General features: G+C 35.9%; 1 protein-coding gene across 1 annotated transcript; it reads right to left on the reverse strand.

The window, feature by feature from the left end:
- Positions 1 to 276: 276 nt before the first annotated feature.
- On the reverse strand, positions 277 to 21,242 carry LOC114350957 (glucose dehydrogenase [FAD, quinone]). Its single transcript, XM_028301963.1, has 4 exons — positions 20,466 to 21,242; positions 6,851 to 7,008; positions 1,944 to 2,058; positions 277 to 1,844 (listed from the first exon to the last, which is right to left on the reverse strand). Exons 1-4 carry the CDS (start codon positions 21,174 to 21,176, stop codon positions 507 to 509), a joined length of 2,322 nt encoding a protein of 773 aa, XP_028157764.1. The 5' UTR covers positions 21,177 to 21,242; the 3' UTR covers positions 277 to 506.
- Between the last annotated feature and the right edge of the window lie 1,976 nt (positions 21,243 to 23,218).

A 23,218-nucleotide genomic window follows, 5' to 3' on the forward strand; every position in this document is an offset into this window, starting at 1 on the left:
ATGAAACTTGGTGTTATATTAATACGTCAGCAGTTTGAGGTAAAGTTTTTGTTTTAAAGCGTACCTCATGATACCTCATGGGCGTGTATCGAATAAAAGAAATTGCAGCGCCTAAAAAAAGAAACTGAAAACAAAAAAGTACTTACCTGGCATATAAACTTTTCGTCTTGATTCAGTTTCCAAAATATTTTTGTAATTTGTATGCTAAAAAATTTGTTCACAAATAAAACAAAATAATATAAGTAAAAAAATATAGTAATATTTTGCTCGATTTGTACAAAACTTATACAAAATTTACAAAAAATATATTTATATTTGGTATGGCTTACAAAATGAACACTGTGGGCTTTAATAAATATTATATTTTTTATTTATATTAATAAATCGAATTAAGAAGAAACACAATAATAAGTCATGTTATTTTGTTCAAAGACTATTTACATCTTATACTGAACATTATTAATAACACATTTAAATACACTTACAATAATCCTAAATAATTTATATTAAAAGAACGAATGAAATAACCAATCTTCCTTAATCATATCTGATGCTTTTTCCGCGATCATGATCGTTGGAGCGTTTGTGTTGCCTCTAACTATATTAGGCATTATTGACGCATCAACTACCCTCAAGTTTTTAACCCCATAAACTCTCAACCTCGGATCTACCACAGCATCTTTGTCCCATTTGGGTCCCATTTTGCACGTACCAACGGGATGGTATATCGTCGATGTATATTGCATCAAGAGGCATACCAAATAATCGTATGAACCCCATGGGTATCCTACACAAGCTTGCACTGGAATCTTCACAAAACCAGCACCACTTAGTTTAAATGCGTCAGTTTCTTCTAAACTAATTGCATATTGCATACCTGCCACTAACACGTCCAAATCTTCTTTGACTGTGAAGAATCTGGGATATATCAGTGGTGGACCAAATATGGGATCGGACTGATTGAGCATAAGAAAACCTCTGCTTTTGGGAGTCAACAATAAAGGTCTGGCTGCTAGACCGTCGTAGAATGACAATGGGAATATATTTGAAGCAATAGAGGTTGTTGGATCAGAGTAAAATTCTCTTACGTTTCTCGCATCGAAATGGAATTGGATATCTGGTGCGTTTTCTGGAGAAAACTTTGTTTTTATAAAAGCAGTTGCGGTCAGAGTAGTAGTGCTTGATAAAGGACCATTTTTGTGAGGGTATTGTGAATGGTAATTGTATAGTTCCTTGTACAATTGATCCGGGCTAACCATTGTAGAAGTTTTGTTTGATAACCCAATAATAAGTGCGTCTGTGGTAACATGGTCCTGAAGATTATTTCCTACATTTAAATCTGCTATCACTGGTATGTGTAAACTAGCCAAATGCGTTGCCGGTCCTATACCTGACAACATAAGTAATTTCGGTGAATTGATCGTACCGCCACTTGATATAACCTCCTTTTTGGCTTGAACGATATACCTATGACCATCTTTGACGTATTCCACACCATACGCAGCTTTTGTATAACCGTCTATCAAAATTCTAGTTGCATAAGCATTTGTGACTATATGCAGATTGGGTCTTTTGTGACGTACTGGTCTAATATAAGCGACATTCGTAGAATGTCTACGTCCATTTATGGAAGTAGACTGGATGATGTCTACACCGATCTGTTCTTCTGCATTTAAGTCGGTAATGGGCAAGCCAGTTTCTTTGAAAGCTTGCACAAGCATCATTGTGTTTACGTCGACGTAAGAAAATCTTTCTACGTTGAGTGGTCCTCCAACCGAATGATAAAATTTGTTTTTCGCTTCAACGTCTCTGTTATTTTCAGCTTTCTTGAAGAAGGGGAGTACCTGACAATAAAATATTCATTATTTGAGTTGACGATGTCTGACAATGGACTATATTAAATATCTAGTCTAAGTTTCATGTAATTTAGCCTAGGGCCTAACCTCACGATAGCTCCAGCCATGGTTGCCAAGCTCGGCCCATCCGTCATAATCTCTCTTGTTGCCTCTTATGTACACCATGTAGTTTATAGCGCTAGATCCACCCATGGTTCTCCCCCTGAAATTAAGAATTACCATGTTCAAGCATTTCCCTCATAAATGTGATCCGAGAATATGATTTTAGAAACTAAATTGACAAAATAAAAAATATTCTCAGACCACATTTTGAAGGTGTTAGAGGACAAAAAACTAAGAGTACACATACAACTATCAGATATCTACTAGATAAAGTTAGTGATGTACACGTCAAACACATAGTCCTAATGCATACTATTATTCTATCAAAACTACTGGTAATATTAAGGACAGGTGGTGAAATTACTAATTTCTAGAAGTTAAATCACAAAACTACTAACTACGAGCTACAACAAACAAATAAAAACACAATACTATTCCAATACTGATACTACTAATACATACATTTGTAACTATCAGCTATTGTTTATTGAAATCTCTTAGAGTATGAGATAGGTGCTACAATAAGTGCTGTTCTATATTAATCACAAAATCACATTCTACAAAAATTGGGAACACACATTACTCATAGGTAAATTATTTTATTGACTCACCAACTTTACTAAAATGGGGAACGAAATTTTTCAAAATTAAAATAAATAAAATCACAGTTTTATTTCTTACGAGGTAGTTTATTTACACCTTATCTTAGCTATTTTGAACTTTGATTAAATTATTATTTTAAATCTTTAACTGTAATGAGACCAATCTTCTTTGACCATATCAGAAACTTTTTCACCAATCATTATGACTGGTGCATTTGTATTACCACGAACTATATTTGGCATTATAGAAGCGTCTGCTACTCTCAAATGTCTTATTCCATACACTTTTAGCCTTGGATCAACTACTGCGCTTCTGTCTGATTCAGGTCCCATTTTACATGTTCCAGATGGATGGAATATAGTTCCAGTATAACGCGTGAGTAAGCAGAAAAAATATTCATCAGTTCCCCATTGGAAGGCCTGGCAAGCTTCTACGGGACATCTTACAAACTCCACTCCATTTTCTTTGAATGCACGAGTATTCTCCAACTCAACTACCATTTTCAAAGCAGCCACTAGAGTGTTCACATCTCTTTGGTCTGTGAAAAATCTTGGGTAAATCAATGGCTGACCAAAGACAGGGTGAGTCTTGTTTAGTGTAAGAAATCCACGACTCTGAGGCAGCAGGAGTATTGGCCTCACATTAATGCTGTCATAATATGAAAAAGGGAATATGCTTGTTGAGAGATATGTGGTAGGATCAGAATAAAACTCTCTCAAATGTCTCCCATCGAAGTGGAACTGAATATCTGGTACGGTTTCATCTTCATCAGCAAACGGTGTTCTCACAAAGGCTGTCACGTACAAAGGACCAGTAGCTGACAGTGGCCCATCTTTATTTTTTGAAGAATAATACCTCTTGACTTCTCTTATAATGTTTATGGCACTTATTTGCGTTGATGTTTTATTTGTTAGACTCATCAACATAGCGTTTGTCGTAGCGTGGTCATGAAGATTGTATCCTACTTTTAAGTTCTTCAATACTTTTATTCCTAAGGCTCTCAGCTGTCTTCTTGGCCCTATGCCGGATAGCATTAAAATTTTTGGAGAGTTCAAGGCACCAGCACTCAGAATAACTTCTTTAGTTGCGTGAGCTCTGTACCATCTGCCATTTCTGAAGTATCTAACGCCATAAGCGATTTTTTTTGTAGGATTTATTAAAACTTTGGTAACTTGAGCATTAGTTCTGATACGAAGATTAAGTCTTTTGTTTCTAACAGGTCTAATAAAAGCAGCATTGGTAGACATTCTGATTCCATTTCTAGCAGTTGCTTGGACAATCATGGCTCCAATTTGGTCTTCTCCATTGACATCGATTATCGGCAGCCCGCTTTCTTCAAAAGCGTTTGCAAGCATGACTACATTTGGGTCTGTGTATTTAAATTTTTCCACCGTCATTGGCCCTTCATAGCCATGATAATATTCGTCTACTTCATCCTTATTTCGGTTGTTTTCTGATTTGATAAAGTATGGTAAAACCTGGAATAAAGCAGTCAAGTTTATTAAAATTATTTTGTTTTAGTAATAAATTGTGTTTGAAGTTTTATTTACTTCTTGGTAGCTCCAACCATAGTTTCCTAAGGCAGCCCAATCATCGTAATCTCTTTTATTACCTCTCATGTAAACTAAGTAATTAATGGCACTTGATCCTCCCATTACTCGACCACTGCAACATTGAAAACATGTTACGAATTTAAAATAATCAACATTAAAAAGGTTATTTACGAAAAAGAGCCTTCTTCTTCTTCTTCTTTTTCAGCCAAATGACGTCCACTGCTGGACAAAGGCCTCCCCCAAGGTTTTCCACAATGAACGGTCCTGCGCTGCCCGCATCCAGGCTCTTCCCGCGACCTTTACCAGATCGTCGGTCCACCTAGTAGGAGGCCTGCCCACGCTACGTCTTCCAGCCCGTGGTCGCCACTCGAGAACTTTCCTGCCCCAACGGCCATCGTCTCTACGAGCTATGTGCCCCGCCCACTGCCACTTGATTTTAGCTATTCTGCGAGCTATGTCGGTTACTTTGGTTCTCCTGCGGATCTCCTCATTTCTGATTCGATCACGCAGGGAAACTCCGAGCATAGCCCGCTCCATCGCCCTTTGGGTGACCTTGAGCCTTCTTATGAGGCCCATAGTAAGCGACCACGTCTCAGATCCGTATACCATCACTGGCAACACGCATTGGTCAAATACTTTCGACTTAAGACACTGCGGTATTTCGGACGTGAGTATATGGCGAAGCTTCCCGAACGCTGCTCATCCGAGTTGGATTCGACGATTGACCTCTTTCTGAACTGTTTGTCCTAGGTATACATAATTGTCAACAACTTCGAGTGTAGAGTCTCCAACCTTCAGAGGAGTGGGTGCAACACGGACATTAGACATGATTTTTGTCTTTTCCATGTTCATTCTGAGGCCCACTTGTTGAGAGGCTCTACTGTACTCTACTATACTATACTCTATCACAAACGAAAAAGAGCCACATAGAAAAAAAACATTGTTAAGAGAAGAAGAAAGGTACCTATTGAAAAGGAGTTGAAGTCTCCAAAACCATAAATTATAAATTATGCAATAACAAAATTTACTAAAATAATTTATACAATATCATTCATCTTAGCTCCAAAAACCAAGTAAGAAAAATAATAAATCATGATGTTTAAAATGAATAATGGATATCGATATCAAATAGGTATGTTAGTTCTCTTAGAATAAACTTGTTATTATTGAAAGATTCAAAGAATCTTTTTATACAAACCAGTCTATTAATAAAACGAAGTTTCGTCGAATTTGATGCAAACGATACTTATATTTCTAATAAAGAGAAATGAAAATTTATCAATTAACTTCTGAAATTTCATCTCCGGCGATTCTTGAATCACAAACGAAAATTTCAAACTCAAACGAAATCAAATATGGATTCGTTATCAAATGAAGCCAATTAAACAAGTGATAAATATTAATTAAGCCAGTTTCCTTGAAAACCGAAAATATTTTAATTTATTCCTTTGGTTTTAGGTCAGAATAATAATTTTCCTTTGTTTTATTCATCCAGGACACAAATTGAGCACCAGTAACAGAATAAAGCAGTACTAATGTATAGTCGACTCACAAGGTGAACCGACGACCTGATAAAGGTAGCTGAAAGGCGCTGGATGCAGGCCGCTATAAACCGTGCAATGTGGAAGGCATTGGGGGAGGCCTATGTTCAGCAGTGGACGTCATGTGGCTCAAATGATGATAATGATGATGAATGTGTGGTAAAGTTCTAAATATTTTTAAGTTACAAATTTTTATTTAGCCGGTGTTAGAACTTCAGCTCTATGCGACCGTTACTAAGCTCAATTTCGTTCCCCCTGAGCTTGGGGAGTTAGCTCCCTGGGGCATTCCGTGCATTCAATCGATGATACACATTTGTTTTTTTTGTCCCATTCACAACGACTGCAATTGTAACTACACCACGCACTGGGCTCTCATTATTGGCAAATTCAACACAATAAACTCTAGGTTTGATTCCTGTGCTCTTAGACATTGTAACAATAAAATGTCAGGGTAATAAACTCTTCTTTAGTTAAGTTATGGAACGAAGCAAAATGTGTAATAGGCTCTGTGGAATCAAGGTTACAAAAAATCAGCTTAGGCTAAGTTGCACCGCAACATCTAACTTTGACCGTAACTTTAATGTGTTTTTTGTATGGAGTTTAACAGATTTTTGACGTTTTTCAAAGTGAAAGTAAGATGGTGCAACCCAGCCTACTTAAACGAAGTAGAAACCAGGAAATTAAAACTATGTCAACGTAGTAAATCGATAACAAAGTTAAATAATTATGTCATGAGTAGATAGTCCATAGCCATATTTAAATAAAATAAAATAATGTATTTTGTATTCTTCTTCTTGTTCTTTGACCAAATGATGGCCTAAATTTTTTCAAAACACTTTTTTCACATTTAATTTCCATCACTAATGCCCGTATTCACAAACATTACTATGAGGTCTCACAGTGCGCGTGAACCAATCACAGAGCTCTATTCAATGCTGTGCGTACGATTTGCTGCTTTATTAAGCAAGCATCGTTTAACGGATCTATTTCCACTTCTCGTTCCCACCGCTGCAACTCCTGTGTAGCCAGGATCTACAGTTTGACCGCCATAAACACCCAACTAATTATTAAGGTCAAGTTTGTCCCGGGGGAAAATTATTAAAGCAACGTTTGTGAATTCGGGTGTAAATGTCTTGTTTCAGCCTTGGATTCTATACCTAGGTCACGTTGTGTATGCTCATTTATTCAATTTTACCTAAACCAAGCACAGGTCTGGCCCCTCTGGGCGCGGCAGGTCAACTCCTCAGGCTGGGTCCGGTACATCCAGTCGATGCTGGAGCTGCCCAACGCTGGGGCCAGTGCTGGGACGCTGGTGATGTCTGGTTCTTCCGGGCCTGCCTCCAGGAGTAGGATCTGGGGGCCAAATGAAAATATCATTTTTATTTTTTATAAAACTTAATTGCCTTTTGTCTGTTAACGTCAGATACATAGTTCGTGACAACCAAAGTAGCCATAAAGTTCGCAACGCGAACTTAGGCTGAGTTGCACCACCTAACTTTGACCGTAACTATAACAATAACCGGCGTATTTTGTATGGAGTTTGACGTTTGTCAAAGTTAGTAAGATGTTGCAACACAGCCACGAACTATTTGACGCTGATTGTACTACGGGTACAAAGGTTACTTTGTAAGAAATGTGTGGGTTAGGTATAATGTGTTGGTAGGACCCATAATAAATTACAAAAGAATATTGTATGTTAATTAATACGTTATCACATTTTAATATGAAAATAATAAATTTAATCACTAGGGAAATAAAGATAAAATCTACAATTTCATTTATGAAGCAATTAGTTGCCTCGAGGTTGTGTAAGTTCAAATAGCAACAAAAAATAAAAATTGTATCTTTACTTCGATTTTAATTTAACCTTTGAACACACTAGACAATTAAAATAATACAATTTCTAACAATCAAAAACGATACAAAAAGGATAATATTTATAAAACGTTAAAGAAATCACACACAAAAAAGTCACTTTCATAAACGTTGCAATGAAAAGTTATTTTCAAAGAGAGACGCAAAGAATAAAGTAAAGGAAATAAACTATCAGAGGCGTAACTCGTTTGAATTTAAACAAACTCATCGCTCGGCAAGTTTGATTGGGTCTCTGAACTATCAAAACTAGTGTTGTAGCAGACGAATTAGAATAGAGTCAATAGTGGCGAGGACCTTTAATGTTTAATTAATAAATTAAATACCGAATCAACAAAACTACTCTAGAATCATAAACTGGGCCCAGTTGTCGAAAGAAAAAAACATTTAAACATTCAATCCAGCGACTTGGCACGTGGGCCAAGCTAAAAGTAGGCCAAGTTGCTAGAAGATTCTCCTTTTTTAGAGTAACAGTAATTTTCCTCAATAAATCGTGTTTATAATTGCGAGGAATTCTTAACCCATTTAGACCGATAATTATTTTTGTAAATAAAGTTTGATTTTTCAGCAAAAACTAACAAAGGGAAGCATAAAAATCATGAAAAAAATATTTAAAAAAAAATTCCATAAATAGGGGGCCGTGGGGAGCCCGTACCATATAGGGTACAGTAGGTCTATAAGCATGCAAAACATACTCATTGTTTAAATAAGGTTTTTATTTATTTTTGTATGATATAAAATAAAAATAAAATCACATAATCACCAGTATCATACCTGGCATATCTTGTAAGACGTTTTCTGTGATACTAACCACGTTTGGTTCTTTTTTCTACCTTTTCCGAAGTTAGTGAGGATAGCTGAAGAAGACCTGGCTTCTTCTGACTTGTTACATTTAGTGCTATTCATAATTAGTTTAGCAAAACGACGATGGAAATTCAGCAAATCCATCGAAGAAAACTCTGTGGGTAATTATTTACATTGACACTATCTTTATCGCCTGAATTTTCATCAGTCTGATCATCATTAGCGGTCATCTGACAAGACAGCAGTAGAAAAATACTAATATTGCTTTGCGTTTGCTGAAATTATCAAATTTTTCATGAGTTGTGGCAATTTGGTGAAACATCAGTAGCTTAAAACAAATAAAAATAATAAAAAATAAATTATATTTTCTCGCATGATTTGCTCATGCATAGACCTACTGTACCTTATACGGTACACCTATTTTAGACTGGAATAAACCGTATAAAAATAATCTCAATAATATTTTTTTTGGAGTCATGATATCTATTGTACTCTATTTTATAATTAAAATTGATAAATAACATAATTTACCATAAATAATAAGAAATATACCTTCTTGAATACATTGCAAAATTTATTTTTGTTTTCTGTCGAGGAATTTCATAAATATTTCCGAAACTACTCGTTAAAACATATTTTTCAATATTTTTATGTAAAATAATCACTTTAAGCTTACTGTCAAAATCATTTTTAAAAAATTAACGACAGTTTGGTACTTCAAAATATTTTCAAAAAGATACCGTACCACATAGGGTACGGTAGGTCTAAATGGGTTAAGAAGCCTCATTATCATTTCGTTTGGAAAATTTCCATCCTAATTATCGTCCAGTGATTGTTTTTAATAATTTATTGCTTTTGCAATGGACGCGTAAATATCGATACTTATTTTCCAATCACCGTGAAAATTAAAAGTCAATATTTTGAAATTTTATGCTAATTGATTTTGACCGAAATTTCATTTATGTAAACAATCAACTTCAATTCGAATGTTAATGGAAACTCAAACATTGCAAAATTATGACAAAACCAACCTCAATCAAAAACAAAAATCTATTTGCTTGTGTAAGGTTCAATAAGTTGAGAAAATACTGGTAAAAACTGAATAAGTAGGTACCTATTTTTTATTTGATTTGATTACATGATTTCTTTTATTCCTATTTGTTTCAATGTAATGTTTGTTTTATTCTTGCAATGTAATATTGAAGTCTGATGTGCAAATTCAAAATTATCTTTATTTTTATACATTATCCAACATATAGGTTAACAAGTAAAAAATGGCGCTGGCATATCTCCCAAAACGACAAATGCAACACGCGTCTTGACAAACTCAGTCATTCAAGAACTGGCCATAAACAAAATAAGAAGAAGACAAAACTTAGTCACCGCATGTGTGTACACTCTAGCTAAACACTGTGGTATCTTTGTATGTTTTGTCTACGTGTTAAGTGCGATTTTGCAGCAAATATTTGCTTTCGACTGTACACCACACTTTTTTGATCTCATTTGAGAGAAATTAACAATCGAACGACAATGACCTTGCATGTCAGGTTATGAAACGCAATGCCGATCGAGAAAATAAAGTCATGGACACAACAAAAAGTAAAAATAGGAAAAAAGCTATTAGGTACGGCAGAAATGACATTGACCTTTATTCTTTGGGTTATTAAACTGATCGGTCTATCTAGTGGTGATGCTACAAAGTAGTCTTTTTTAAGTCGTCAGTCTTAATTAGTTTTATAGAGGTGTCCTCATAGAAAAAAGTAGGTGCTTCTTTTTAAATTAGTAAAATTACACAAAAAATAACCGATTGACCAACATGGGATTGACGGCCAAATCCTCTATTTGCCTCTGGGATATTAGAGAGGGTCGTCCTCCTACGGAAGAAACTTAATGACTTAATAATTATAGTAAATAGGAAAAAAATGACATTTCAGTCTTAATTCATTTCTTAATTTTTATAATAAAAAAAATCTCAAAGTATTTTCACAAAATGTTAATCCAATAATATCAGCATCTTGAAAATACCAGTTGGCAATAAATTTTATTGTTCTGATAAAACAAAGCGATTAAATTCGAGAAACGAAAAAGACCATCTAACTTCACACAAAACAATGTCTTTCCACATCAATAATTAGCAGCAATATTAATTCCAATTAAGCCATCTATTTTACGAGACAACTCAAGATACGAGACACGAGACACTGCTACAGGCTGCGATTGTGAAACTTTTTCGCTTTGGGACTTCGAGTCTCATTGTTTTAGTTTTACGATATTTTCGAGTTGGCGCTCTATGGAAGCGGCACGACAATTTTTCTGATATTTTTATTAGGGTTAAAAAAATCCTTTTAACCATCTATAAAAATAAAATAATGTTTTTTATCATCTAAGGTTGCACCACCTTACTTTGACCGTAACTTTAGAGGCTTCCGGCGACTGGGACCGCAATTAACTAGGACCGCGGTCCCAGTCGACGGATCCATAAAAAAAATAATTTTCTTCCGGCGACTGGGACCACTCATAGATAACTTAAAAGAAAATATTATTCAATCCAAAATTGGTACAGTACTAAAATCCATGAGTGGTCCCAGTCGCCGGAAGAAAATTATTTAATTTTTACGCATCCGGCGACTGGGACCGCGGTCCCAGTTAATGCGGTCCCAGTTGACGGAATCCTCAACTTTAACGATAACCGGTGCTTTTTGTATGGAGTTTTACAGGTTTTTTACGTTTGTCAAAGTTAAAATAAGATGGTGCAACCCAGCCTTAACCTATCTGAACTTTTATATTTATGAGTGCCGTGGTCGATTAACATCTTACTGACTTACTGAAGTAAGTATTAGGCTTGCGAGTATATTTTGTGCAGATGTGAGATACTATTGTAGCAATGTAGGTGAAAGTGCTCATTAGCGAAAATGATGTTTGTGATTCTGGTTTGAATTTCTTTTTATGTGACTTCTAATACCTAGTTGTCCAATATCCTGTAATTCGCCAGTAAAATTCACTAGGTATATTCTTAAAAGTAAACATAGCTCTTCTAGAATCTCTAATTCCCCAACCCGTCCGTTCCAAAGTTTTGTAAGGACACAGTCATTTAAAGACAATCCTAGTAAACGATATCTCTAGTGAGAATAATAGTTTTTTTTCTCCAAACCATGGCTGTTATATTTTTTGCTTATAAAACTTTGGAGCCTTTGACATGTGGAGGCAGTAGGACCATTCCATATCAAGTTATAAGCATTCTACGTTACGATGCAACATAGGCAACGTTCTAATTGACGTAACATGATGGGAAGATCTAAAAATAAAGGAAAAATGTAAAGGGAAAATAGCGCCATGGCGTGCTTTATCTCGCCATGGTCTCAATATTGTTTTACAAACACAAAATTAAATTCTATGATTTATGTCTCAGAAAAGGTTATAAGGTCGTAAACAAGTATCCCACTAAAAACATTCTGTAAAAAACTAGCCAAGTCTCGATGGAGCTGCTTGTTTATCTCTAAAAAGTAATGAAATCTAGACAAAGTCGTGCCAAGTCTATGGTTCCTTACTGCGATTTCTTTATTATTATAGTTAATGTTGTGTGACTTGGCCGTTGAAGGGTACAAAACCAGGTGCTTCATGATACCATTGCACCAATCTGTCGCCAGAACCGCTACCCATTGACGATGGAAAATTGCCACTTGGAAAACGTTGATTCAACAATAACCATTCAATTGTAGGTTTAATAAAGCTGCGTATTTCAATAATACTTATGTATGATTATCTTAATAAAGATTGTTCAACGGCCAAGTCACACAACATTAATTATAATAATAAAGAAATCGCAGTAAGGAACCATAGACTTGGCACGACTTTGTCTAGATTTCATTACTTTTTAGAGATAAACAAGCAGCTCCATCGAGACTTGGCTAGTTTTTTACAGAATGTTTTTAGTGGGATTTCACTTCTTTTTGTAGAAAGTGGCAAAATTATTTAACGTCGTCGTTTTATCGATATTTTTTTACGATATTAAACACAAATAAACTCAACGACCTTTAAAATGGACAACGAATCAGAATTGTTTTAATAACATAACCTTAGCGAACCTTACAATATAATAAACGAAATCAACGAAATGCAAATTTACACAACATCAACTTAATCGACGGGGGGCTCTAGAAAGGAAAAAATCTGGACACCGCTTGGACGCCGCTAGCGCCATCTAGCGGTGAGCGATACAGGCGAACACCACGGTGCCGGAGTAGTATTGATTATGAATGTGGTGTTACTCCAGATCTTCGATTTTCCTAGTTTTTATAGTTTTCCCTTTATGTGGCCATTAAACCCTAACTCTGTACCAAATTTCAGCTCTCTGAGTTTATGGGAAGTACTAGTTCTATTTTGATGATCATCAGTGAGTGAGTGAGTGAGTGAGTGTCGTAAATGCGAAACTTTGCTTTCGCATAACTTCGGAACTAAATGACCTACAGACTTGAAATTTTGGATTTTAAGTATGTGATTATAGCTTACTAGATGACGAAAATTTCTGCGTTCTGGTCTTATTCAGAGGTTCTCAAATAGGGGCCTGAAAATGCGGCGAAATGGTTCCAGTAAAGGATGGTACGGCAGTGTTTGCTTCGCGCTCGACTTGGCGGGGGCACTGCCGTGCCCCCAGATATCATTGACTTAAATTTTTTAAAACTTGAAAAAATCTATAGCCTCAGAAATTGAACCCATGACCTTTCACTTACCGGGTGACTGCACTAACCGCTGACCTGTGGCAATTCAGGCAAACAATTTCTTTAAGTTTAAAAAAAAGCTAGAAATGCAACACAATGCTTAAAATTTGACTTTGAGTTGCATTGCGTTACATTACAACCCGATCGAGTTGACTGCCTGCGCATCTGACGGCCGTGACGTCACATCGACGGTCTGGTACGGACTGAGCGAACGCGGATAGGTGGGAGTGGGAGTAAGTGGGAGGGAGAGTGCAGTTAGCTTGATCCATCATCATCATCATCTCAGCCGTAGGATGTCCACTGCTGAACATAGGCCTCCCCCAATGCTTTCCATGTTGCCCGGTTGGTAGCGGCCTGCGTCCAGCGCTTTCCTGCTACCTTTATGATGTTGTCGTCGGTCCATCTTGTGGGTGGACGTCCCACGCTGCGTTTTCAGGTACGCTTGATAGGGTTGTACATACATCGTATACATACATTAAATATACAATTTGTATATTCCAGTGCTTCAAAGGAGTGGTGCTACTGTTTTTTATTTCTATTATACCTTAAGACTCCGTCTCATTAAAGTTTGTAACTTGTTTGCAGTTTTGTCTCTGCCTTTGTGTGTTTAGTTTCAAACGTACTTAATAAAGTAGCATGTGTTTTTTTAATCTCTTGTTTTGTCTGGGTGATTGTTTCTTAGGTACAGATTCAGACTATTTTTTTCTTGCAGAATAGCCTGTATTACGACTAGATAAGACGCTTGTATTTTGCTTGACGTGCTGTTTCCCGTAAATGATTTATTTTAATATGGAAATGAATCGTTTAGTAAAAAGTGGATTTAAAGTATATTTTTGATAGGTAGGTATTTTTACCCGACTACGGCAAAGCAAAAGGAGGGTTATTAACTAAAAAATTATCAATTAAAAAATTAAATGAATTAAAAATGAGAGTCCCTGAGCAATGTAATGACTATCCGTTCCGTGTTCCGTAAAAGGCAAAATCAACTATTAAACTAACAAAAAATATATTGTAACTACAACCATACAAAACTAGGCCTATATAACATTTTAATTGGCATTGGGATAGAAATGCAATAATAGGCCTACAAGGAAATAATTTGGTCAATAATTAATTTTCAATATGTCGCTAAGAGGACATCAATGTCAGCCATACAATCACAAAATTATTTTTTATGCATTTATTACAAGGTAGGCGTTTGACCACAATCGCACCTGGTGTTAAGTGGGGTGCAGTCTAGGATGGTACACATCTGCCCTGTAAGTGCCTTTCGCTCTTGCCTTGAAAAGGTCCGGATTATAGTATTCGGGAAAGACAGCAGCAGGCAGCGAATTAGCTAGCTGTTCACAATATAAGAGTTACAGTGCGAGATTAAGTCATTTCTAATCTATACAAGATATCGAAAAACTGGTTAATGATCCTGAAAGTGCTTCACGACCTCCATGAAATGGTATCAATAATAGGTTACAGAATAAACTGGATCTATCCGAAAGTTCAATGTTTCCAGCTTCCATACATTTAGTACAACCATATGGCTTATGTATAGGCATCTAAATTTCTCTTTCTTTTTATCTTTACATACAAATTCCCAGTCTATATCTAGCCACTGCTAGCTATAATCTAAAGGAGGTTTTAACAAGCCTATCTTGGTACAGACAAGGGCATTTATTATCAAGCTGAACATTATAGCATCTTATGTGTGTGCAATAAGTGTTATTTTGTAACAAAAATAGTCTGACATGCTGTCGTACCTATGTTAAAAGGTATGTATTCTAAAATTAATTACTGCGTCTCTAACCCTTTTTTTGTGGCAGACAGGTAGTGCTGTGACCTTTCGGCCGCGATACCAAAACAGACGAATCGATACCAAAAGTTAAACAAATAAATAATTTATTAACGCAGCCACAAATACGATCAATGTGAAGCCACAATTTGCGGTGTACGGTCTGTGTGAGGATGTGGCAACACGTTAATTTTGGAAGATTAATTAGCAACAATAATTAAAACATTTAAACGCACTTTTGGTAAATAGTAAATAATTATACTTTCATTGGCAATGCGAAAGTAACTTTGCCTCTGTTATGTTTTTATACTTAATCTGCTGAATTGATTTTAATGAAAAGAGCTGAGATCGTTTCAAACACTGGAAATAATATAATGATAGTTTTGGTCCAGAAAATCTTGCTTAGTTTTTGGAGAAATAGTATTTTTTCATGTTGACTATGAAAACGCATTGTTGTTCTATTCATAATAATAAATAATGTGAGGTAAATGATATGTACTGCATATCACAATCACATCTTCTTATAATATGGTATTCACAATAATTTTATTTATTGTTTCAGAAATCGTACAGAGCGGTTTGGCCGAAAAAAATTATACAGGCTCAATTTTCGGCGACAACATAATATCTTTGTCCCCCTCACTAGTCAAGGTTAATCTAGTGGTTGAATCAGAGCCGAACGATTTCTCAACGACGCCCTTCGGTGACCTTTGATTGAACAGCCCTCGATATTTGAAGCAAATACCTACTCTTTGTTTAAAAATTTTCTTGGATAATAGGTAAGATGCTGATGTCTACTATTTATGCACTAAAGGTGTATTTCCACGGAGACATTATGTTTTTTGCAGGATCCCGTTTAGAGTTACTAACTATACGTGTTTTAATATTAAGGTTCATACGAACATCCTCTTTTCATGTGTCTCGTAAAAAACGACCAAACATTCAAACACGACAGTCTAGTTTACTTGGACTGCCGTGGGAACGAGCACAAAAGATTCCGAATTGGCGAAGTTCCTATTTTACAAAAGGTTCATTTCAATTTAAAAAATTACGAAATAAAATTTGTGTTGGGAGAGTTAATCACAATAGTCCAGCGGTCGATGATAATAATTATGGTTTTGGTCCCGCTTTCTGCCGGTCACTAGATTTTTCAGTATGTGGCTTCTAAACCAAACCCGTTTGGCCAGTACCGTGGGGAGTTTAAGTCAAATCCTCCATTTAACTCAAGTAGATTAGATGTCATGTTTCTGCAGTGGAGACGAAATGACCTGATGATGATGATTAAGCTTTCTTTCGTTTCAGCCATATGAAGTCCACTGCTGGACAAAGGCCTCCACCAAGGCTTTTATAACGACCGGTCCTGCGCTGCCATCCAGGTTCTTCCCGTGACCTTCACCAGATCGTCGGTCCACCTAGTAGGAGGCCTGCCCACGCTACGTCTTCAGGCACGTGGTTGCCGCTCGAGTATTTTTCTGTCCCACTGCTTACAATACTGCTTTAGTGCATTATACATAATTTTATTCCTAATCTGCATGTTCCTGCTAAACTTAGGTACCTACTTCATCCACCTCCATTATTATACCTAATTGAATTTAATTGCGATAACAGTTATCGCTTGATTAATATACTTAATTAGGATTTGAGTAATTAGAGCATAATACATTAGGGCAGGTCCATTAATGGAAGCGGTAATCTATTTTCATGATTTTTAATTAAGTTCTTAGATAACTTCCCTATGGAAGTAACGTAATGTTTTGTATTATAAAAAGTTCAGGGATACAAATAAACAAACATTATTATTTTTTTGAATAAAATTCATTGGTGCAATTTTTTTGTTATTTTTTTCTTTCTTAATTGTGTAAATTATATCAACCGAATTGAGAATCTCGTCCTTTTGTTGAAGTCGGTTAAAAAGCGAACTATGGAACATAGTCCACGTATTTTCCACATTTTGAAATTTTTGGTTTATTTTTTTCCTCGGTACTTATCTACTTGAAGGGTTTGTCGTTTGTAGTATTCGAACTCCACTACATTATAATACACATTTGCCTAGTCGTTTGCGTTTTATGAAAATAATAGTGATTTACTACTACTAATATTACGTAAAAAAATTTAACGTAGGTACAGAAATAATAGTTCCAGCTTGGTAATGCATTTCCATACACCGAGCATAACGTCATCTCGTTTCCATGTTCTCTACGGTGATTATGACATAGAAAGTATACATAATTCAGGTAATTGCACTATAAGATTCCCCTCATTGTCATAATATATTGCATAATGCAATAAAAGAGTAGTTTCCGTAGGCTGATGAGAAAATCTTGAGCTGGGACTAGTATCGCGTAAGATTTTGGTCTTTTAAGTCATTTTTATTAAGTACAATTTTGTACTTAATAAGTAATGCATAGTCAGATTAAAGTTTTTTTAGCTTTGCACTAATGGCGATTTGGGTAAAACCATAAAAAATACATCCAAGGCCCATTTATTTTAAAAATAGGTCTAATAATCCTATTTATCCTCATAAAGGGTGTAGGAAGACACTGGATGCAGGCCGCTACTAACCGGTCATAGTAGAAATCATTGGGGGAGGCCTATGTTCAGCAGTGGACGTCCTATGGCTAAAGTGATGATGATGATGATGAACCAACATGGTCAGTCAATAATTGAGTTGGGAAAAAAGTACTTATTAAGTTCCTATTGATCTTTGGGATAGTCACTATTTTCTCTACCTTTTGTTTCCAGTAAATAAAGGGTATAAATGATTTGATGACGATGAGCCTACTGCAGCTATTCTTACGGTAGCAACTTATACGATGCTTATGCGTGCTGGGTTCAATCGCGTGAGAGAATGACGTGAGATTTTTACCATCTTTGTCGTTACAAAGTATTATTCAATATGCTCGATGCACATCTTAATATTATGTGGTTGTTTTAATGATATGTTGCAAATGTATTTGTATTTAGTTATTCTGATGTATGAACAATAATACTTTAAAGTTTCATTAAAATTTGGACAGTAGTTTTTGCGTGAAATCATACGTCCATTCTCGTCCTCAAGCTTATCAGTAGGTACTTCATAATTTCAGCCATAGGACGTCCACTGCTGAACATAGGCCTCCCCCAATTATTTCCATAATGTCCGGTTGGTGGTATGATCAGTAGGTACTTAAAGTACATTATTTTTGTAGACGAATGTAAACATTGATATTATTTTCAATCAGAACATACATTTTTAAATCACTTTGTTACCACTCTGAATAAACGATTTTAATTTTTTAACAATAATTATTCTTTTAAAATTCACACGACAGTAAAAACGTGTTTCACATTCGGTCGTTCTTTGATGTATTGTTAGTTTTTCCTGTCAATTCTCAGCCTTTATAGACAATAATGTTACTACACAGCATATTGTTGGCGCATTGGCACAGTCAATAAAAACGTTAAGCAACCTTAGAGTCAAGGCACACGATTCGTAGCGGCGCGCGGTGAGACGCCGAAGCGGTGTCGCTGCGTCGTCTTACATAGAAATATCTGTGGCGGGCACACGAGGTAAAATCTTTGCTGTGAGGCGTCGCACGCATCGTGTGCTATGGTTCTTATGACCTAGGGCATTCACACAGACTTGAATTCTAGGAACACTGTCGACCTTATTGTTATAGCAAATGGGGCCAAATTCCATTTCAGCCGATAATAAAGTAATTAATATGCGTTTCGATTTCAAAAACTTTTATATTGAGTGGATTGGCTCTTCAACATGCGGTGAGCAATGATGACCTAAGATGATGCGAACTTAATTAAAAGGTGCCTCTTTACTTTAAGGTTTTGGGGTTGTATGAATTAAAGATTGGCATTCCTAACCAAAAGGGTACGGGTGACCGGTTTACGCTTAGCTTAGTGGTTAGAGCAACCTGGCAAGCGAATAGTCGTAGGTTCAATTTCCACCAGAGATTTCGAGTTTAAAAATTTGACATAAAATATCATACCTACAATTATTCTAAATAAACATCCGGAAGAGGCTACTGTATTTTACTTTATTATGTGCCGTTTCACGTGGTTTAAGTTTTTGTGAACCCATTGCGGTGAACGGAGTACAGCATTCGGGTCTAATGTGAAATAGATTTGGCCAATAGCTATTTATGTTTTCCTTTCAACATTCCGTTGGTATTTTAAGAATTGAGATAAGCTCTTTTAATATTGTTGATTCACTTTTTAGTAGAGATTTTTCCCGTGTATTTCTTAGTGTAGATCATTTATGAGCTTTAGTTTCATGAAATTATTGCAATAGTTTTCACGTGAAGGAGTATCTGACATAAATCATTGCCTTAGATAGAAAATAATGTATAGAAACATTGTAAAAAGCAATAAACGTTTTTTTATTTATTTATTTAATAAAATAATCACAAAATTGATTTTACATAATTTAGGCGGATAAAATGGTAAGACGGTGGTGATTGGATAAAATAAGTTATGTAATAATACTACAACTCATAATGAACAAATTAAATATTTATACTGTTGACTCTTTTAATTTTCAGTAGATACTTAATTGAGTGCTAAAATGCTCGCACCATTCCTGTGAAACTGTACTTCAATCAAATAAATAAAATTTAATCTGCTTTTTTTGGTAAAAAAAATGTTTTTCGGTGGATGACTGCATTGTGTCTTTTGTTTTACAAAAATCCCACGATGGAAACTTTTAATGAAGTCTTGATGTTTTTGAGTTTGAAAGTAACAAGAACATAACAAAAGATAACAAGACAAAATAATAACCGTTGTACATGAATATTGGTAAATCATAATAAAAAAGAACTTAGGTATTACACATTGTCAATATATGCCAATAAATTATATTAGGTTTAAACTGTATTTATATTATTGTCTTAACTGGACTACGGGTGGATTAGATCAAACGAGAGTAAATATGTATTAATCTCAGAACAAATCGTCAGTTTTGACATATTTCCCATACTGAAACTGTGAATGTGCCAGTTACACCAGGAGTTATTCTCAGATAAAAGTTTGGTCGAATCGGACCTAAATAAACACTATTCTATTCTTTTGTTTTATTCTACTTATTTTATTTTTACAGTTTGTCAGTTTACGCCTATTAAAGATTAATAATTAATACATAATCAATTTTTAATAATTTATTATGCCAATTTGTTTTCTTTCTGCGTGTTGTTTCGCGCTAATTACAAGTTATTAATTTGATGATTTATATAAATAAATTATGTAAGATAAGTATTAAGTAGTGAATAGTTATGCATACGGAAACAATTTTGTATAATTAGTAGTGTAAAAATAATAATTATGCAATTGGTTGATTTATTTAGATTAACTATAATGATAAATTATAATTGGATATTATTTACAGTAGTGTCGTGATTACAATGACACGCCAAAAACAAAGCTTATTGGTTTGTTATCTGTTATGTACTGTAATCACTAAATGCAAAAGTTCGTGAGAATGTATGATGTACCTATGTGAATCCTTCACACCTAAGAAATACTGGATGGATTTAAATCAAAACTTTAAATAATTTACGAGTTATACCTACTTCAGAGGTTATTGACTGAATAATTAAGCACTATTATCAAAATTAGGGCTAATAGAAGCTATTTTCAAAGCTTACCTTCCACTTCTTGACTTCAGAAAGGCGATTGGCTATGACACATCCAGCCGATCCAGCTCCAACTATGATAAAGTCGTACACTTCAGGGGCTCTTCTTTTATTCCTCCTTTTACTCTTAACTTTTTCCTTAGTTTTCTCAGTAGTCCCTTCAGTTTCCACAGTAACCTTCTTAGAATCAGCAGGCTCCGCATCAAAATAATCCTCTTTCCTCCCAAAACTGTACTCGAAAATCGGCCGAGACTTCGAAGAACGGGCAAAGAAATCACCCCCAAATTCCTCCTGGTCCGGTTTCAAGAAGAACGAAGATTCCGCGAACCCATGACTGCCTTTTGGCCCGAAACTGTGGAATCGCATCTTATGATTGACATGCGAGTCGGCCAATATTGGTCCCAAACTTGGCGAGTCATCCACGGATTGGGGTTTCACTTGCCCGATTGTTGGGCCCAATGTCAAAAGGGGTGATCCTGGTGTTGGTGCTGAAAATCCGGAACTAGTCAAAGGTGACGACAACTGAGGCACAAAATCACTCACTGAATACTCATCACGAAACGGTTTCGGATACGGGTTCGTTGGGATATTGTCTATGGAATTCCCGAACAACTGGGTCAACAAAGTTAAGAACATGAATCCAGTTTGGGAACACTGGGTCAACGGCGCCAACTGCTCGTGGCATATTGGCGCTATATTCGGCGGCACCCACTGCGAAGCCATATCGATCACTGTGCAGTTTATTCTATAGATCAGAGCGCATTGTGCGCCTGCGACGGTCTCTCACACTGAAATGCGGTTAAATAAAATTGTGAATGCAAGTGTTGCTAGTGGCTACAGAGCGCCCTTAACATAGTAGGTATATCCGATTAGCGTGCTCAGTATCTGTTACGTTGCTAAATTGATTATTGTCTTGTACTGAAAAGGTTTGGTTAGGAAAGTATTTTGTATAAGAATGTATTGTATATTTTACTGCAATTTTACCTGCTCCACTGTGTTGTAACTTAGCCGAGATAGCCATCATAGTAATTAGTTTATCTACAAACCGACCCCTTCGTAAGTTAACAATTATGCAATGTTAATGGAATTACGTTGATATAACAACTTCCTCGCGCTATCTTAATTGGGATTTATAAGCTGCCCAACTATCATGTGTTAAAGTGATAATATTATCGCATTTATTATATTTTACAAATGCTAATAGACCGACGATCTGGTGAAGGTCGCGGGAGGTGCCTGGATGCGAACGGCGCAGGACCGGTCTTTGTGGAAATCCTTAGGGAGGCCTTTGTCCAGCAGTGAACATCTTTCGGCTGAACGAACGAACTTATGTTAATGTAAAATCTTTTAAAGGTAAGCCCTAAGTAAAAACGGGTTTTAATGAAACTTAACCACTCAATAAATCATTAAACAATGGCTTCAACAAGGTGTAAAAACTGCGAGAAAATTAATAAGAAACAAAAACGGCAATAGAAATATCTTGTATGTCTCTCTCCTCCTTGACATTAACATGTATTGTTTTTATTTGATGTTAGACCAGCAATATAAATATTGCGATTGGCTCTATTTCGGATCCGACAAATCCGGTCCCGTAGGTATCCCTGGGTACGGAACCCTAAACAGAAAAACTATGTTAAAATGCAACTTTGTTACTACGTTTAAACATTTAAAAGTACCCAATACAATATCGATGTTACTAAATCACCTCTCAAAGTCTGCTCTACAATCGATTCTAAACACACATCGAGAACAGCTTACACAGCATCGATTACCGACTCGATTCGATCGAATCGACTAAGTGCCGTTTAGTGGAGCAGTAATCGATTACCTTTGCTCTATGCCCTGCTGTTCACGACTAGATCGTTACTGGCAGACTTGTAAGCATTGTTGGTCGACTAATGGTTACATTTACCACTTTAAGTAACAGAATAGCAGCACAGCAGTGTTATAGTAGGTACATTTATTCTGTTTACTGTTCTGGGACTGTCGTCTGTATTCACAAACGATGCTTGCTTCAGTGAAGCAGCAAATCGGATGCACAGCGTTGAATAGAGCTCTGTGATTGGTTCGTGTAATGTTTGCTAATACGGGCGTGTGTCTGTCTGTGAGTAAACTGGCACTTGCTAGTTCTTTAAGCTATTATACAACTTTTTGTTGCTAGAAAGTGAGTTTTGTTTCATAAAACAATGAGTCTGCACCTACCTATATTTAAATAGACTGCTGGGGACCTCATTAACCTAACCTTTATATTTTATCAATAAAATAGATGATTTGACTTCTTAAAATTTTTGCATGTCTTGACAAGACGAAACATGTCGAGCTTGATTATATTTCTACTGACACCTGTATGTAAATGAGTTCAATAACACTGTTATATTTTGAACAAATGATGCCATTTACTATGTTATCTTCTCATTCTCACACATACGCCCGTATTCGCAAACATTACTATGAGGTCTCACGGTGCACGTGGAAGCACAGGGTCACACACGAACCGATCACAGAGCTCTATTCAACGCTGTGCGTTCGATTTGCTGCTTCACTTAAGCAAGCGTCGTTTGTGAAAACGAGTGTAAATTCTAATAAAAGAATTTAAATGCAAAGGTTCCAATAGACGAACAGGAATAGTGTATAGTATATAGAATAGTACAGGAAAATCTTTTCTAAAACACATTTTTACAGTCCAGTGATCTCGGAATACAGTTTAGAAATCAGTGCTGCCAACCTTCAAATATGTACTTGTACACTTAATATTTATTTACAAC

Source organism: Ostrinia furnacalis, unplaced genomic scaffold, assembly GCF_004193835.3.
Source record: "Ostrinia furnacalis isolate ACB-3 unplaced genomic scaffold, ASM419383v2 OfSCF1037, whole genome shotgun sequence".
Taxonomy (NCBI): Eukaryota; Metazoa; Arthropoda; class Insecta; order Lepidoptera; family Crambidae; genus Ostrinia; species Ostrinia furnacalis.

Excerpts from the sequence above, each read along its gene's own strand:
- LOC114350957 (XM_028301963.1), bottom strand. The coding sequence starts at position 21,176 with ATGGCTTCGCAGTGGGTGCCGCCGAATATAGCGCCAATATGCCACGAG. Across the intron at positions 7,009-20,465 it reads CTGAAGTCAAGAAGTGGAAG|ATCCTACTCCTGGAGGCAGG; the intron begins GTAAGCTTTGAA and ends TTTGGCCCCCAG. Across the intron at positions 2,059-6,850 it reads CAGACCTGTGCTTGGTTTAG|GGGGAGAACCATGGGTGGAT; the intron begins GTAAAATTGAAT and ends TCTTAATTTCAG.